The sequence below is a fragment of the Nicotiana sylvestris genome, chromosome 1 (genome assembly GCF_000393655.2).
Source record: "Nicotiana sylvestris chromosome 1, ASM39365v2, whole genome shotgun sequence".
Taxonomy (NCBI): Eukaryota; Viridiplantae; Streptophyta; class Magnoliopsida; order Solanales; family Solanaceae; genus Nicotiana; species Nicotiana sylvestris.
This window is the reverse complement of record NC_091057.1, coordinates 47,337,866-47,357,460: the sequence shown is the minus strand read 5'-3', so window position 1 is coordinate 47,357,460 and position 19,595 is coordinate 47,337,866. Positions and strand designations below refer to the sequence as shown.

General features: G+C 36.3%; 1 protein-coding gene and 1 non-coding gene across 2 annotated transcripts; one reads left to right on the top strand and one right to left on the bottom strand.

Annotated features, from left to right (window-relative positions):
• Window positions 1–16,927: 16,927 nt before the first annotated feature.
• Window positions 16,928–18,418, bottom strand: LOC138869791 (uncharacterized). Its single transcript, XM_070147462.1, has one exon. It carries the CDS (start codon window positions 18,416–18,418, stop codon window positions 16,928–16,930), a length of 1,491 nt encoding a protein of 496 aa, XP_070003563.1.
• LOC138882012 (small nucleolar RNA R71) lies at window positions 18,390–18,496 on the top strand. The gene has a single exon (XR_011403474.1). It is a non-coding gene; the product is annotated as a small nucleolar RNA R71 (small nucleolar RNA).
• Window positions 18,497–19,595: the final 1,099 nt, after the last annotated feature.

The following is a 19,595-nucleotide window of genomic DNA, read 5'->3' as shown; positions in this document are numbered from 1 at the left end:
CGGGGTGTCACTGGTCATGAGCATCTATAAGTCATAATACAAATCCGCTAAGTCAATAATCTAGTACAACTGTCTGAAAAGAGATAGGAATGATAAAGGAGTAGAGACACGGGGTTGCGGATGCCAAAAGCTACCTCGTGAACTCCAAATGTCCGCCTGAAGCTGGAGGGATCAACACTCGAGAGCGGAACCAGCTACGCCTGAATCTGCACACAGGGTGTAGGGAGTAAAGTGAGTACTCCAACTCAGTGAGTAACAAATGTAAATAAATACTAAAAACAAGAAATCACGTAAGGCACACAGTATTCTATAATGAAACAGTAAAACCAATTTAAATCAGTAAATTAGTGAAAGATAGGTAAAATCCTTTAACTCAACGTAGTTTCATGAAAAGCCCTTTTTCAATAATTAAGCAGGTGATTGACAGTCAATTATGAAAAGTAAACATATAAAGGCTTGCCCCTCGAGTACAGTATCAACAAATCCACCACTCGGGCAACATCTCAGAACAGTACCATCCCCTCGGGCTCAAATCACAGATCACAATACCAGCCCATCAGGCTCAATCTCACATCACAATTGGTACCCGCGCTCACTGGGGGTGTACAAACTCCTGGAGGGGCCCTTAAGGCCCAAGAGCAATGTCAAGCCACCTCGTGGCATCATCACTAGGCCCTCGGCCTCATATCAATCAAGCCACCTCATGGCGTACATATCTCAGGCCATCGGTCTCATAATCGGTATCAAATGTTTCCTCACAACATAGGCCCTCGGCCTTACTCGGTCAAAAATCCTCACAAGCCACTCGGGCAATAGTAAAACAGCATTTCTCAGCCCAAACATTATTTAAAATATCATTTAAGTATTAAAACTGAGTAAACATGGCTGAGTATGAAAACAATGGAAAATAACGTGACTGAGTGCAAGTATATAGTCAAAACAGTGAGGAAATATCAATAAAAATCCCCGAAGGGATCAAATAGTTGGCACGAAGCCCAGATATGGCATTCAACCCAAATAATGATGATAGCAAATAGATTTCAATCAAATACGTGATAAAACCATCAATCGGGATGGACCAAGTCACAATCCCCATTAGTGCACGACCCCACACTCGCCATCAAGCGTGTGCCTCACCTCAATATAGCATTACAATGTGCAAATCCGGGGTTTCAAACCCTCAGAACATCATTTACAATCATTACTCACCTCGAGCCGGCTAAATCTTTAGCTCGCGATGCTGTTGCCCCTCGAATCGGCCTCCACTCGCGTCGAATCTATCCAAAGACAGAACGAAGATGTCAAAATATGCTAATGGAACGAAGCCCAAGCGAAAACATTCAATAAATGGCACAAATCCCGAAATTACCAAAACCCGAACCCTAGGACCACATCTCGGAATTTGATAATTTTTACATCAACGGAATCCTTATCCTCCCACGATTCTATACATATCAAGAACACTGAAATCGGAGTCTAAATGACCCCTCAAATCTCCATTTAGAGGCCTCTTAAACTCAAGCCCTAATCCCCAATTTCTCTTCCTTAATCTCCACTAAAACCATGATTAAACAATGGAAAAATGATCTTAAACCCAAGTAATTAAGCTTAGGGAACTTACCCAACTGATATCCTTTGATTCCTCTTAAAATCCTATGCCTTAACCTCTTTCCCGTCTTCAAAAATGATAAACTTAGCAAAATTTCGCGAAGAAGACAATTTATACCTTCTACCTACACCTTTTCGTTCTGCAGTCCCATACCCACTTCTGCGGTACCGCAATTGCGATTCAACGTCTGCCTCTGCGGAATCACTTAAGTTCCCAGCCATCCGCATCTGCGGTTCCTCGCCCGCATTTGCGACATCGCAGATGCAGTTCTCCTAGCCGCTTCTGCGGTCCCGTAAAGCATACCTCTAGTCGCTTCTGCGGCCACTCTCTCGCATATGCGGCGCCGCACATGCGGTCCCCAATTCACAGGTGCAAAAATACCAGAAGCAGCAATTCAACAGCTGCAATAACAATTCAAACTTCTCGTTAACCTTCTGAAATCACCCCGAGGCCCCCCGGGACCTCAACCAAAAGCACAAACATATCCTAATACCTTATTCAAACTTGTTCCAATCATCAAAACACCTTAAACTTCATTAAATCACCCAAAACACATCGGATGCAAGCCAAACTTTCTAAAATCTTCTGAATTCCGCTTTTGATCAAAAACCCAACCAAACCACGTACGAATGACCTAAAGTTTTGCACACACATCCCAAATGACACAACGGAACTACTGCAACTCTCGGAATTCCATTTCGACCCCTATATCAAAATCTTGCCTATCAACCGGAAATCGCCAAAATCTCAACTTCGCCAATTCAAGCATAAATAAACTCTGAACCTCCAAAATGCATTCCGATTGCACTCCTAAGTCATAAATAACCTTCCGAAGTTAAACGAACCATCAGAACTCATGTCTGAGCCCTCTAACACATAAGTCAACATCCGGTTGACTTTTCCAACTTAAACTTTCTTAAAAGAGACTAAGTGTCTCGAACCTTACCAAAATCATTCCGGATTCAATCCGACCAACCCGATACTATAAAACACAGATAACGAAGCATAAAGAAACAGAAATGGGAAAAACGGAGCGGTAACTCATGAGACGACTGGCCGGGTCGTCACAGCTCCACACTTTACTTTATCGCTCAAGCACGATTGTCTTCCATATTTCTTTAAGCAATCGACATCCCCCTTCTTCTTCTTCTTCTTCTTCTTCTTCTTCTTCTTCTTCTTCTTCTTCTTCTTTTTTAACCCATTCACAATTTTTATTTTTTATTTTTTTGAATTTCAGAAGCAACTATTTTTTTCTTTTTATAAAAACATCTCAAGAGATCAACAAGCTCAAATACTTGTTCTTACATCATTTCTTTCCACAATTACACCTCACCCCTAGATTTTTACATTTAGATCAACTCTTAAAGTGCCCAAAGTGAATTGGATGAACAAATAATAAGTCTTAACAACAAACAAGATAAGAGTTAAAGCTTGGCTACCAAAATAATAATAATAATAATAATAATAATAATAATAATAATAATAATAATAATAATAATAATAATAATAATAATAATAATAATAATAATAATAATTTGTTTAGGCTCAACTGGGCTAACTAGGGATAAAGATCATCAAGGTAGGTCAATTTAAACTGTGGTTCAACAAAGAAGGCCTACTTTCATTTCTCAACTCAAAGATCTACCTAGAATTTTGCTTCAAACCACATTCAAGGCAAGTTCTAGATTTCCAAATAAGCAGGAGAACTAGACAATATAAGTTAACCGCACAATACACTTGGAACCATAAAAATTATGATTTCAATCACCAATAAGTAAGTATGAGCTTAGAAAGGTAATCATAAAACCCGTGATTGGTACTTAATCAATTTCGTTTTTTTTAAGTCTCATATTTTTCAAGTCAAATCAAGTTTAGCCAACTTATTTACCAAAACAAATTAAACAACTAAAATTCCTAAAAAAATATTCGATTCAAAATATTATGACCATGGAAAAGAACCGAACAAGAAATCCATGGAAGTACATGAAATAAGTCGCCTTAAGAATAAGGCAACTCAATTTTTATCAAGTTCTTTTTTTCAGTTTTTTTTACCTTTTGCTTTTAATAGAGGAAAAAGATTTTTTTTTAAAGAAACACATATATAACAAAAATATTCCTCTACCCCAAGCTTAAATAATATCATGTCCTCATGATAAAAAAAAATTTTAAAAAAAAGAAGAAGATAAAGATGCTTCCCTGATTTTTTTCGATTCTGGACTTATTTCCTTTTCCTTGGCTTCTCAAGGTTTTTATCATATTCTTGGGAAATCCTCTCTCTAGTTACCTCAAGACTTTCACAATGAAATTTCTTAATCAAAATCATCAAATCCCTCCCAAACCACCAAACATTGATACAACACAACCTACCACAACGCCTGAACCTCCTAACATAAGTTTCAAATAAATACTTTTGGATGGAATACATGAAGATCAAATATATATGGTAATTGATCCCACTATAGATAAGTTTCAAGAGTTCCATAATGAAACTAATACCACCCATGCAAGCAACCCTACGGATGATCAAGGACAAGGGATCCATCTATCCCCGGAAGACCTTAACTACCACCCATGGAGATTCTCTACCATAATCAAGCTTCAAGAAAAAAAAAAGCTCAACACCACATTCTTAAAAGAAAAATTCAAGAATTTTGAAAAATTAAAGAAAATTTTCCTCTAATTGATTTGGGATCGGATTTCTACATCACCAAGTTTAACAATGAAGATAGTATGCTTAAAGCTCTCCAAAATGGCCCTTGGTTTATCTTTGGAAATTTTCTTTCAGTCCAGAAATGGGTTCCAAATTTCATTGCTTCAGAAGCTAAAATCGCAAACACAGCTATTTGGATCCGTCTTTCTCAATTACCTACTGAATTCTATGATGGTCTCATCTTAACAAAAGTTGGTAACAAAATTGGTAGGTTACTTAAAATTGATGCTTGCACATCATCAACACTAAGAGGAAGGTATGCTAGGCTTTGTATTGAAATCCCCCTTGATGTACCCGTTCCCTCTTACGTCTTCATAGGACAACACAAACAAGAAATTCATTATGAAGGTGCAAATTTTTTATGCAAAAATATGTGGCAGACTAGGCCACTCAATGGTAAATTGTCTCTACACTTTTCCTAAATGCTCTACTACAACTACCCAAGAAACTCCAGCCAACAGCCAATCCAGGAAATTGGGTGATCCTCAAGACAAAATGGAAGGTTTGACTGCCCAGGCAAACAAAAGTAATTGGCAAACGGTTATGTTTCCCAAGAAGAAAAAATCCAATCAAAGCCTAAAGGTGATGACTCACACTTCTGGTAAGTTGCAACACCCCATCACATTCCTTCCAGGTATGTCTCAATATCCCTTATTAAATGAAACTACTACAGGAAAATCTATTGATAATGACAATGCCATTACTCCTACACAGCCTAAAATCAGTGGGAAAAATCAAACCACAAAAATATACATTGCAACGGGCAACATGTTTGAAGCATTGGTTCCTCCACCAAAGTTAATCAACTTTAATTATAATAACATTGATAATAACTCTATTAGCACTAATACTACTTGCATGGCTGCTGACGTGGAAGGGGTCCATGAAATGGACGTCCAAATGGCACCCAATGCAAAGGACCAATTAAATTACATGCAAAATAATCATTCCCTACCCAAGGTAATGAAGACCTTACTTACCCCATCAAGAGCCTAAACAACCCCCCCGACACGGCTCCCCCTAAACAAGCCCCTAATTTCCTCTAAAAATGATAATTCAACTTGCATGGAAAATAACCCTCATCTTCACCCTAGCTTACACGTGCCCATGCAAACTCTAGAATTTGCACAAATGGTTGAACCTATCAACCAAAATCTCCACTCCAAATCTAAACAAAATCTTACGAATACCACTCCATCAAGCAATATCCCAGATATGCATTTAGACTCTACTATAATTACTAGCTCTACTTCATTGGAGAATTCAAAAACAGTAGAAGACAATACTCATTTCCTTCATAATATAAACGACCAACCTCCCTATAAAGATGCGAAGAAATCCAATCTCCAAAGTAGAAGGTTCCGACTAGATCAAATAGTGAGACATCAAAGAGCCATAACCATGTCGAACCCTCCAATTCCTCCAAACCATCAAACAACCAACCAAATCTTCTACATCCAACCACCACTACCCCAAGACCATCAACCACTCTCATGGGTAGAACAAGCTCTAATGGGCCATGCTATAATCTTCAACATGATACTCGATGGCCACGAGACAGTGATAGTCCTTCAAAACTCTCACTTTCTAGCCCAACTAGTGTCGGAGGGAATGCACAAGGCAATGAACAACTACCTCAATCACGTATGGATGAACAACATACTTCATCCACTTGCACCATCGATGAACTTGGATCAAGTCCAAGCCATGAGGCACCAATGGAACCTACCTCCTCATTTCAATCTCATCCAAAACCACTCCTCCCAACTGGACCTACCCTTCTTTCCACCGGGAGAAATCTCAAACATGATTCCTATCATCATGCCATGGTCCCTATCATCGAACAACCCACAAGTCTAGGGCAGCCACAACATGCAAACTCCCCACATGCAATCCCAGTACAACCGGAAAATCCACAAGTTGCACCACTCCAAATACCTCAAGTTGTCCCACGCCCAGTAGCAAACCTAGATCCACCTTTCCAAGCCCCTCCTAATGCTCTAGAACCAGAAAATGTTCTAATGGAAGAGGAAGAGGAGATAAACTTACTAGGGTCAGGTCTAGTCCTATAATTTTCAAGCCTCAACGAGGTAAACGTCTATCTCTTCAGGGACCTCCTAGAGAAGAGGTATGTACTCAGTTGCCCCCAAACTCTATACAAATGCTCAATGGATGTGAGGCCACCCCAGATCCTACAGTAGGGAATCATGCAATGATCCTAGTCCCCAGCTTAAGGAGGAACCCAATGTTTCAAAGTCAAACGGACAATGGTCCAACCAACAATCAAGCCATGATATTTTGGCCCACAAACATTATTATCTGGAACATTCGTGGGGGTAACAATGAAAATTGTAGGGTTAACTTCAGAGAGATGATAGACACCCATAGGCCATGCATGGTTACCTTGTTAGAAACTAGAATGGAAAGTCACTTTTCTCTTCTAAGCGACTATGCCTTCTCTGAAATGATTGAAGTTCCAAGTGATGGCCAATCTGAAGGTATGGTTATTCTATGGGATGCTAGTCTTGTTATGGTGCATAACTTTGTTAGGAGGAATCAAGAGATCCATGCACTGATTGAGGTAACTCCCCCCCCCCACTCCACTTGGTTATTCTCTTCTATTTACGCTAGTATAAAAATAGACCAAAGGAATATCCTTTGGAATAATATAGAAAATATTAGTGCTAATTACAAAGGCCCTTGGTTGGTAGGGGGATTTTAATGACATGATTAGTTCTAATGACAAACTAGGGGGTAATCCTATTAATCATAGACGTAGTAACTCTATTTAGAACATTATTAATAAGTGTCGTCTATTAGACCTGGGTTATAAAAGCCCGAAATATACATAGTCTAACCTCAGAAAAAAATCTAAAGGACTTATTTTAGAAAGGTTAGACAGATTTTTTTTTAATGAGGAATGGCTATCCTTATACCCCAAAGTTATGGTAGTTCACCTCCCTAACACACACTTGGATCACAACTCCTTACTACTGACTCTTTGCCCTAAAAATGTTAACCACTTTAATAAACCCTTTCGTCTAGAAACTATTTGGTGTAGGCATTCGAATTTTATTAATCTAGTTAAGCAATGTTGGATTAATGATAACCTTGCCAATGGTCAAGACACTTTAGAAATGAAGTCATTAATTGGAAAAATGAAACCTTTGGTGACATTTTCAAAAAGAAAAAAAGGATCCTAGCTAGACTAAGTGGCATCCAATACTCTCCTAATTATCACAAGAGCCACTTCTTACAAGACCTGGAATCCAATTTACAACATGAGTATAACTCCATTCTATCAATGGAACATGATTTCTGGAAACTTAGATCTAGAATAAGCTGGATTAACGAAGGTGAGGCTAACACCAAGTTCTTTCATATAACGGAAAAGCGTCGTAATGCAATTATGTATTTTACTGACGATAATGGTCAAAGGATTTTGGATCCCAATTTAATTCTAGACCATGCGCTAAGCTTCTTTAAAAGTGCTTATAGGACCTCAAAAATATCCTTCCCTAATAACATTAACCTTGATGAGACCTCCTTCACTAAAATAATTGATTTAAGCAGCCTCGACAACCCTCTTAATAATTCTGAAATTACGAATGCCCTATTCTCCTTCAAACCTTTTAAGGCCCCGGGTCCGAACGACATTCATCCATTTTTCTATCAAAAATATTGGCATACTATTGGCCCCTCCATTACTAACTACTGTCACAAAGTTTTTGAATCTCAATCACTTCCTAATGGATTCAATGATACTTTTGTTCGTCTAATACCTAAATTTTCCAACGCAAATAACCTCAAAAATTTCCGGCCAATCGGCCTTTGCAACACCTCCTATAAAATCATCACTAAAATTATTTCTAATAGGATAAAACCTTACCTCCCTTATTTAATAAGCCCAATGCAAGCTAGCTTCATTAAAAATAGGAGAGCGTGTGACAATTCTATAATAATCCAAGAGATTATGAATAATTTACACAAAAACAAGAAGTCTAATTTTGACATGATCATTAAATTAGACTTAGAAAAAGCTTTTGATCGGTTGGAATGGTCCTTTGTTTATAAAACTCTCAGGTTTTTTAATTTCCCCCTAAACTATCCCGTCTAATAATGCATTGCATTTGTACAAGCTCCATGAGTATCATAGTAAATGGTGTGAGAACTAGCTTCTTCCAACCAAGTCGAGGAATTCGTCAAGGTGACCCACTTTCCCCCTATATTTTCATTCTTTGCCTTGAGTTATTATCTGGACTAATAAATTATCAAGTAGATACATTGCAATGGGACCCCATCTATTTTAAACATAAAAATCCTAACTTCTCTCATATCTTCTTTGAGGATGATATTACCCTGGTGGGCAAGGCTAACAAAAAAATGAGTTTTTTTTATCAAATCCTATCTTGATTTATTTTGCACTGAATCTGGACTTGCCATTAACAAAACAAAGTCCAAAACCACTGCCCCCTTGAATTAAAATTTTTTTGAACGGACCTCTTTTGTATTAAATCAACGAAGGAATTTGGCAATTACCTAGGCTTTCCAATTCTTAGCCACTCTCCTAAAGCTAAAGACTTCCAGTTTTTAATTGACAAAATGCAATCCAAATTGTCATACTGGAAGTGTTCCTTCTTGAACATGGCAGGAAGAACCACTCTGGCCTCAAGCACTTTGAGTGTTATCCCTACTCACTCCATGCAATACACTCTTCTACCTCCTAAAATCCTAAAAAAAGATCGACAAGGTCCAAAGGGACTTTATCTGGGGTTTCTCTAACTCCAACAAAAAACTACATTTAATCAATTGGCAAGTTGTTACTAGGGATAAAACTGAGGGAGGATTAGAGATTCATCAAGCAAAGTCAAAAAATCTTGCCCTTCTTTCTAGTCTTGTTTGGAGACTCCTTAATAATACTTCATCTCCCTGGGGTCAAATTTTCCTATCCAAATATGGCACTAGGAATACCATACATAACTCTTCCTTCATCTGGAAATCTATTTTGCAAGGTTGGAAAGTTTGCAATAAGGGGATTCTATGGCACCCTTGTACCAACTCCAATATTAATATTTGGAACAACATTTGGATTTACAATTATAAACCACTTAGAAGCCTAATTGAAGGTCCCCTCAACATAAATGATCAGGACCTTTGTTTAAAAAACCTCATTCAGAGGAATGAATGGAATAGCAAGGTCATCTCTTTTGAACTACCTGACAATATCCTCAACAACAGCCTCTCCCCTCCTACTCCTGACAAAGGTTCAACAACTGACAAAATAAGTTGGCATCCTAATTCTTCAGGTAAATATTCGACTAAGTCTTGCTATAAACTAATCTATGATTATGACCCTACCACAAGACCCTTTAAATGGATTTGGGAGCTCCATTGCCCGGTTAAAATTAAATTCTTTTTATGGCAATGCATGCACAACCATATTCCTTGTCGGACCTACTTAGCTAAAAGAGGTATCAATATTGATCCCAACTGTACAATCTATTGAGCAGGAGTTGAAGACATAAAACACATCTTTACTATTTGTTCTATCTCAATGCACTTTTGGGATAAAATGGGCTTACCACCTCTGAATATTGAGAATAATAAAAACTGGCTAGCAAACTTAAGAGATTTCTTCATTGGGATTTGCAATTATTCCGGAAAGTGGACTACTATATTTCCCTATTGTATATGGGAACTATGGAAAAACAGGAACAATAATAACATCAACAACTTAAATAACAACCTAGACATAAGAAAGGTCATACATGCATCTTGGGAATTTACTTTTTTCACTGAAAGAAAACTTTTTGTGGAAAGAACAATCAAGGTAGAAATTACTTGGATAAAGCCTGACAAAGGCTTTATTTAATTAAACTGTGATGGTGCTTTTGATAACAAGAGTAGTAGGGAAGGACTTGGAGGAGTCTTTCGAAACAACAAAGGTGACTGGATTGTAGGCTTCCATAAACCATGCAAAGCAATTTCTCCTATCCATGCAGAGCTACAAGCAATATTAGAAGGGTTAAAAATAGCAAGAGACATGAACTTCACAAGGATAGAAATTGAAACTGATTCCACTGAGGTTATTAAGCTCATTTACGAAAATAACTCTAACTATTCTAATGTTGTTTGTGAATGCAGATGGCTAATGCACCAGTTGAAGATCCTAACGCTGAAGCATCATTTTAGAGAAGGAAATATGGTGGCCCATATACTAGCCAAGGAAGCCATCAAAAATGTTTCAACGTCTAAATGTTATTACCATGCACGTCCACCTTTTTTTGTTGAGCAAGAAATTACAAAGAACAAACATGGAGTTTGTAATGACATTAGAACTTTATCTAGCAATGTCTGTAACTATTTGGCATCCATGGGTAATGTTAGTGCCCTCAAACTTTATGCCATGACTATATAATTTTGCTTAGTAATATATATATAATATTCATGTGTTATGTTAAAAAAAGGTTTTTCTCATATAACAAAAACCAGATTATGGCAAAGAAAATATTCTTTTTCATGATAGGAGAAAACTTTCATTGTCGAAATTATGGGAGTGCTTCTTTATCATGGCAAAATATATCAATACATACTAAATACACACACACACACACACACACACACACATATATATATATATATATATATATATATATATATATATATATATATATATATATATATATATATATATGTGTGTGTGTGTGTGTGTGTGTGTGTTAATACAAACATGCAATTATTATTTTTTTACTCTTTTTTTTATAAGAAGAAAAGAAACTAAATTTATTAAATAAACTTACTAAAAAGGAAATATTATATGTTACTACTAATTACTTAAGCAATTAAAGTGAGGGAAAGAAAATAGTTCTGAGTTTAACGTCGCCAGCTCGACTTATTTTAAAAATTAGGCAAAAAGGATTGTTGAAACCTGTTTGTTGAAGAATCTGCTGATATAAGGCTTCAAACGATGACCGTTTACTTTGAATTTGTCTCCCCCATCTCTATGTTGTATTTCAATGGAACCATAGGGGGTAACTTCTGTTACAATGTACGGTCCTGACCAACGTGACTTGAATTTTCCCGGGAATAATCTCAACCGGCTATTGTATAAAAGAACTTGGTCTCCAATTGTAAACTCCTTATGGCGAATGAAGTTATCATGCCATTTTTTTGTTTTTTCTTTGTACATTTTAGCATTTTCATATGCTTGAAGTCTGAACTCCTCCAATTCATCAAGCTGCAATAGACGATTTTTACCTGCATATGGCAAATTTAGATTTAACAACTTTATAGCCCAATATGCTTTATGTTCAAGTTCCACGGGTAATGACAAGCTTTTCCAAAAACTAATCTATAAGGAGAAGTGCCTATGGGAGTTTTGAAAGCAGTTCTGTATGCCCATAAAGCATCATCTAACTTTAAAGACCAATCTTTTCGAGAAGAACCAACAGTTTTTTCTAAAATTCTTTTTAATTCTCTATTGGATACTTCAATTTGTCCGCTTGTTTGAGCATGACATGGAGTTCATGTTTTATGAGTTACTCCATATCTTGACAATAAACTAGCAAATTGTTTATTTACAAAATGAGTTCCCCGATTTCTTATGATAACTCGTGGAGTTCCAAATCTAGAAAAAATAATTTTCTTGATAAAAGCACAAACAACATGAGCATCATTTTTTCTAGTGGCCGTTGCTTCTACACATTTTGAGACATAGTCAATAGCAACTAAAATATATTCACAACCGTTTGAAGGAGGAAAAGGACCCATAAAATCAATGTCCCAAACATAAAATATTTCACACATAAGGATAGAGTTAAGAGGCATCTCATCCCTTTTTGAAATGTTACCGCTTCATTGGCATTTGTTGTTACAACCCATATTCACGTACGTTAGTTCATGCCATAAGGTAGTCGACGTAAATCCATGAAGAGATTATCTTTAAGATGATAAGAAGTTAATCCTATTGGTATTAAATGATACAAAGGTGTATAAGGGTGGTTAACAAGTATTAGAACTTAAACGAATCAAGGATGTTGTCAGCCATATTTTTGGGTAAACCTAGAGGTGATTAATATACTCAAGAGGTTGTGTTTTAAGGTATTTGAATCATATAATATCCGTATTATAAGACTTGAAGTCAAACTAGTTATGAAACAAAAGTCAACAAAAGTTGTCGCAACTTATGTTCATAATTATACTTAAGCATTAGGTCAAATGTTACTAAGATTTTCTCTCAATTTACTTAGAATTACGGGGTTATCTACCCACTAAATTGAAGATCTATGAGTTTCGTTTCCAACACATTAAACCGTTTGTCGATATGATCTCGGAATAGAGAGATATTTGCATTTTTGGGAGACTGCGCCAAGCACCTCTCTATGGGGCCCCTTAGGTAGTTTAAGACATTTGGATATATATATATATATATATATATATATATATATATATATATATATATATATATGATGCCTCCAACCCGTTTTAAGTCATTTTTTCAGTATATTCAGACCTTAAAACCCTAGAAACACCCTCTCAAGGTTCTCTCAAGATTCAAGACCCAAACAAAGGGCAAACAACAAAAATCAAGTGTTGGGTATCCCGTGGCACTAGTAAGTTTCTTGTTCTTCTTATTGTTGCTCATTTTTGTGTTGTTCTAGCTCGTGTGGGAGGTTGTTTTAAGGGGTTTATGTTCTGTAAATACTCCCTCAAGTTCTTAATATCAACCCTAGGTGATTTCAAGTCTTCTAAAGTGATTCTAGTACCGAAAAACCCTAATTGATTGCTAGTTTTGCTTCCTTGTTGTTGTGGAAGCATTGGAAGGTCAAATTGGAGTTGTTCTTTCTATCTAAAGTTAAGGAACCTCTTACTCTACATGTATTTAAGATTATCCAAGTTGCGGCTAAGTCATTGAAGCTAGAACCTGTGAAATATATATCGAAAGGCTTTGTAGTAATGTTATCGGTTGGTGGACTATTTTGGGAGGCTCAATATGATTAACATTGATGTTGTTTGGTCTGTTTGGTGATTGTTTTCACTTGTGGGAAGTCATATAAATAGGGGAGGTGCTGTCCGTTTCATCGTAAAATAGGTTATGGTCGGTACATAATAGTTATGACGCTTAAACATTAACGATAGTGTCATTTCTCCTACTGTAGACTAAGGAGTCATGACATTTGCATAGCTTGAGGTTGGGAAGTATATATAAGGTATGTGAGGCTATCCCTTTCCTTCTTTTGCATGACTCCGATTGTACATAATGTAATGAACGAGCTTCTAAAGATATTCTACTCTTAGAAGCTAGCAGTACTTACATTGTTTCCTCTCTTATGGAACGATTGATGTTGATGTTGCTTCTCTTATTTTTATGTTATCAATGTTGTTAGTAATTTCTGATTCTTATAAGGCTCATGGTGAAGAGTTGGTCCTAATAACGTGTACAGAGGATACCGACCTTACGTCACTCCAAAAGGTTTAGAACGTGATTCCATGAGTCGAGCAATAATATATATGTATCTATTTTACTCTACCGATCCATGCTATAGTCGACCGGGTACGACACCTATTGTGCAACCACTGATCAATTGGGTTTTACCGAACTCCATGTGGCTGGGTACGATTTTACCAAACTTTTTGATGGCCGGATACGTTTTTACCAAGCTTATTATGGTCGGGTATGATATGATGATGATGATGCCCATAGAGGCATATGTTTTAAAAGTTTATGTATATATACATATGTATCATGCATTTCATGTCAATAGCCCTCAGAGGTACCCAGATGTTACAAGTTGTATATTCTCTATCCCGGCTTACATTACTATTCGTACTTATGGTTCCCTACCTTACATACTCAGTACTTTATTCGTGCTGACGTCCTTTTATTTGTGTATGTTGCATGTCGTGCTGTAGGTCCTGATAGACAGGCAGGCGCAACTCCCCCACCATAGTAGGCGCTGTCCAGTTTAGCGGTGATTGGCGAGATCCCTTCTTCGAACTTGTCGTGGTCTTGGTATGCATTTTTGTTATAGACATTATAGGTATGTCGGGGTCCTGTTCCGGCAATATCGCAGCACTTACATTTCTTTAGAGGCTCATAGACAGGTGTCGACTCATGTATAGTTTGGTATGTCTTGTCGGCTGATTTTTGTTGTATAGTCTTTCATGGTAGTGTGGTAGCTCGTACCTTATATATAGTTTCTTGATTGTCTTGTCATCCCATGTTATGTATATTCATACCATCATCTTTTATTGTTGGTTGTCCATGATCAATGTCTACCATTTATATTGATCTCGTCGGCCCTAAAAGATAATAAAGAAGGTTAGATAAAAAGGTACGTTGGTGCTCGACAAGTATGGTCGGGTGCTAGTCATGGCCCTCCAGTTTGGGTCGTGACATTTGTCACAAGTGGCGACATAATTTCTTGCATCTCTAAATAAAGTGGGCCAAAAAAAAACCAACTTCAAGCACTTTTGCAGTTGTTCATCTTCCTCCATAGTGTCCTCCTACAGCTCCATCATGACAGTGGCTTAGGATATTGTTCATCTCTATTTCTGCTACACATCTCCTGATCATACCATCTGCACAAAATTTAAAAAAGTAAGGATCTTCCCAAAAATAGTATCTTATTTCTTTTTCGAGCTTTTTTCTTTGTTCGTAAGATAAATCTTTTGGGATCCATCCTCCAACTAAGTAGTTGGTAATGTCAGCAAACCAAGGTGTCTGATTTGTAACTGTAGCGATTGTATAAACATGCTCATCAGGAAATTCCTCCTTGATATCTGTTGTTTCAGTTGGAGGATTTCCAAACGTGATAGGTGGTCAGCCACCTGATTTTCTGAACCTTTTTTATCTTTTATTTCAAGATCAAATTCTTGCAAAAGAAGTATCCATCTTAGCAATCTAGGTCTAGCATCTTTCTTTGCTAAGAGGTATTTTAAAGCAGCATGATCAGTAAATACTATAACCTTCATTCCTATCAAATAGGAACGAAATTTGTCAAATGCAAATACTACTACAGGTAGCTCCTTCCCAATTGTGGCATAATTCTTTTGAGCTTCAATGAGGATTCTACTGGCGTAGTAAATAGGCCTGAAAATCTTGTCTCTCTTTTGTCCCAATATTGCTCTAACTTCTATATCACTTGCATCACACATTATTTCAAATGGTTCGCTCCAATCAAGAGAAACAACAATTGGAGCATTAGTCAAATGTTCCTTGAGAATCTCAAATGCTTTCCTGCAATTATCTGAAAATTCAAACTTCACATCTTTCATCAGTAGGTTAGTTAGAGGTTTTGAAATTTTTGAAAAATCTTTTATAAACCTTCTATAAAAACCTGCATGCCCTAAGAAGCTTCTAATACCTTTAACAGTGGTAGGAGGGGGTAATCTAGCTATAAGATCAATTTTAGCCTTATCAACTTCTATTCCTTTAGCAGAAATTTTATGTCCTAAAACAATTCCCTCCATTACCATGAAGTGACATTTTTCCCAATTAAGAACCAAATTTGTCTCTTCACATCTTTTAAGCACCAAAGTTAAATTATAGAGACAATCTTCAAATGTCATACCAAAAAGTGTTAAATCATCCATAAAAATTTCAAGAAACTTTTCAGTCATGTCTGAGAAAATTACCGACATGTAATGCTGAAATGTAGCAGGAGCTTTACATAGTCCAAATGGCATTCTTCTGTAAGCATACGTACCTTGGAGGCATATGAATGTGGTTTTTTACTAATCTTCTGGAGCAATTGGTATCTGATTATATCCTGAATATCCGTCAAGAAAGCAGTAAAAACCATGGCCTGCAACTCTTTCAAGCATTTGGTCAATAAAAGGTAAAGGAAAATGATCTTTCCTTGTGGCATCATTAAGTCGTCTATAATCAATACAGACTCTCCATCATGTGACTGTTCTAGTAGGTATGAGTTCATTATTTTCATTTTTTATTACTGTCATACCTCCTTTCTTTGGTACTACCTGTATAGGACTCACCCAAGGACTATCAGATATTGGATAAATGATACCTGCTGCTAGAAGTTTCACCACTTCTTTCTTGACGACTTCCTGCATTGCTGGGTTTAGTCTCCTCTGGGGTTGGACTATTGGCTTGTAATTATCCTCCATAAGAATCCTATGTGAGCAAATAGCTAGACTGATTCCATTGATGTCAGCTATAGTCCATCCTAAGGCTCTTTTGTGTTCTCTTAACACCTTCATTAGTTTTATTTCTTGTTCTACAATCAAAGAAGATGAAATAATTACTGAAAATAATTCAGGTTCAAGAAAAACATATTTCAAATGAGAAGGAACAGTTTTGAGTTCAATTTTTGGTTGAACATCTTCTAGTGAGACTTTCTCATTTTCAGAATCTTTTTCCAATATTTCAGCTTCTTTTCTGATTGTGATATCATCATCACTTATGGTACCTGACTGTGCCAAACATCTTTCCAATGAATCAGTAATCAGTTGATCATCTTTATATTCATCTACAAGGTGATTCAATAAATCAATTTGAAAACAAGATGATGATGACTCATCCTCAGGATATTTCATTATTTTCTGCATAAAAAAATCACTCTTTCCTCATCAACTCGCAAAATTAATTATCCTTGACGAACATCAATTATTGCTCTTCCTATTGCAAGAAATGGTCTGCCTAAAATTAATGGCACCTTAGTATTTTCTTCCATTTCAAGTACTATAAAATCTACTGGAAATATAAATTTATCAACTCTAACAAGGACATTTTCAAGTATTCCTTTCAGTTTTTTAGTACTTTGATCAGGCAATTGTAGAGACACACCAGTGTCCTTCATTTCACCAAGTTCTAATTTCCTGAAAATTGAAAAAGGCATTAGATTTATTGAAGCACCTGAATCACATAATGCTTTTTCAAAGTGAGCACCTCCCAAAGTACAAGGAATTGTAAAACTGCATGGATTACCAAGTTTCTGTAGAAGCTTATTTTGAAGTATAGCACTATATTTTTCTGTAAGCTTAACTACTAAAACTTCTTCCAGTTTTCTTTTAGTTAACAAAATTTCTTTAAGAAATTTAGCATAGGCCGGCATTTTCTTCAAAGCATCTGTAAAAGGTATGTTAATGTAAAGCTGTTTTAAAATTTCTAGAAACTTTGAGAACTGTTTGTCAAGCTTTTTTCTTTTTAGCTTTTGGGGAAATGGAAGGGGTACAGAGTAAGGATTTGTCATCAATTCATTTTCTTGTACTTTTTTTCCTTTATCTTTTTGTTCTTTTAGAAGTTCAGGGTCTATTTTATTCTCACCTTCATTTACGTGTTTCACTTCTTGTGGCTTTCCTTGTCTATCTACATATGGATCATCAAGAGTTTTACCTGACCATAGAGAGATGGCTTTGAGGTGTTCCTTTGGATTTTTCTCGGTGTTACTTGGTAAAGCACCTTTTATTTGCTCAGATATGAGGGTTGCTAATTGGCTTACCTGAATTTCCAAATTCTTGATAGTTGAATGTTGACTTTCAACCTTCTCGTAAGTAGCCTTAATGAATTTGTACATCAGGTCTTCAAGGCTTTGTTGATGAGCTCTGTGGGGCTGGTGCTGATTTTGATTAAAAACTCCTTGAGGATTTTCAGCACCATTAGGATTACTCCATTGAAATCCTGGATGTTTTTGTGCCATGGGACTACCGAATGAGTAATTATTTCTATAACCGATCATACTTACATGTTCCTCTTTTTGTGTTGAAGTTTGACATTCATGATTGGGATGATTACCTCCACAAACGTCACAATTCTCAAGTTGAGATGATGATTGAGTATTTACTTGAAAGGCCTCAACTTTTTGTGTTAGAGTTGCAATTTGTTGCGCTAATGAATTCCAAGCTTCCACTTGATTCACTCCTGCTGCTTTTTTAACCATCATTCTGTCAAAGGGCCATTGAATAATATTTTTTAAAATTTCATTAAGCAATTGCATAGCTTCTGCAATGGTTTTGCTCATTATGGATCCTCCTGATATTGCATCAATAACATTTCTAGTAGATGGTTTAAGACCATGATAAAAAATATATAAGATATCAGGATCTTGGATACCATGGTGTGGACATTTTCTTAACATTGCTTTTAATCGTTCCCATGCTTGGTATACAGATTAAGAATCTGTTTGCATAAAATTATTGATTTCTTGCTTCATTTTAAATGTTTTTGCAGGTGAAAAATATTTATTAAGAAATTTCTGAGTCATTTGGTCCCACGTAGTGACTGAACCTCTTGGCAGACTTTGGCACCATATTTTTGCTTCACCTTTTAATGAAAAAGAAAAAAGTCGTAACCTAATAGCGTCTGTTGTGACTCCATTATACCTGCAAGTTTCAACTAATTCAAGAAAATAAATTAGATGGGTGTGAGGATCTTCACTTGCATCACTAGTAAACTGACATGACTGTTGAATGGTTTGAATCAAGCCTATGCGAATTTCAAAGTTGTTTGCTGCAATTGGTGGTCTCCTCACACTTGATTCTCCTTCAAAATAGTTCGGCCTTGCATAATCTCTGAGTATTCTGTCACGTCGTGGAGCCACCTCATCGAATTGTTCTTCCACTTGATGTGGTGGAAGTTGGTTATTATTAAGCTCTTCATTCTCCATTTCTTCACAAGTTATACTTTGAGGAGATGATGTTTGTCCTTTCCTGCGCAATCGAAGATATTTTTCAATTTCTGAGTCGTAATTCGCTAACTCTTTTGTAGAAGAGCAGGTCATAAACTACTTGAATTCCTTAAAGCAAAGAATTTTTTTTGAAAGAAAATCAAACTTAGTTCCTAAAATAGTAGTGGTGATACTAAAAAGAAACAAAATGTATATTAAAATAGTAGTAGTAATTAATATAACTAGTGATACTAATTAAAAATAGAAAATAAAATATGTTTTTTTTATGAAATGAGCTAGCTGATCCTAGAAACAACAGAATGATACAGTAGAATAAAAATAAAAATTAAAAAGATGAAGAAAGAAACGATAGGAAAACAGTAAGTAGTAATATTATTAATAAGAGAAAACTAGAAAGGCATTACTGTAACAATAGTTACACTAGTAACAAAAAAAATAAAGATAACAATAATACTAATACTAGTACTACTACTACTAATAATAATAATAATAATAATATGTTCTCAAATTAATCACAAAACAATTAATCTGAAGTAGATGTTGCCAATCCCCGGCAACGGCGCCAAAAATTTGACGAGAGTCTGGCGTGTATAAAATTTAAACTCGTACGCTGTCAAATTATAGTATA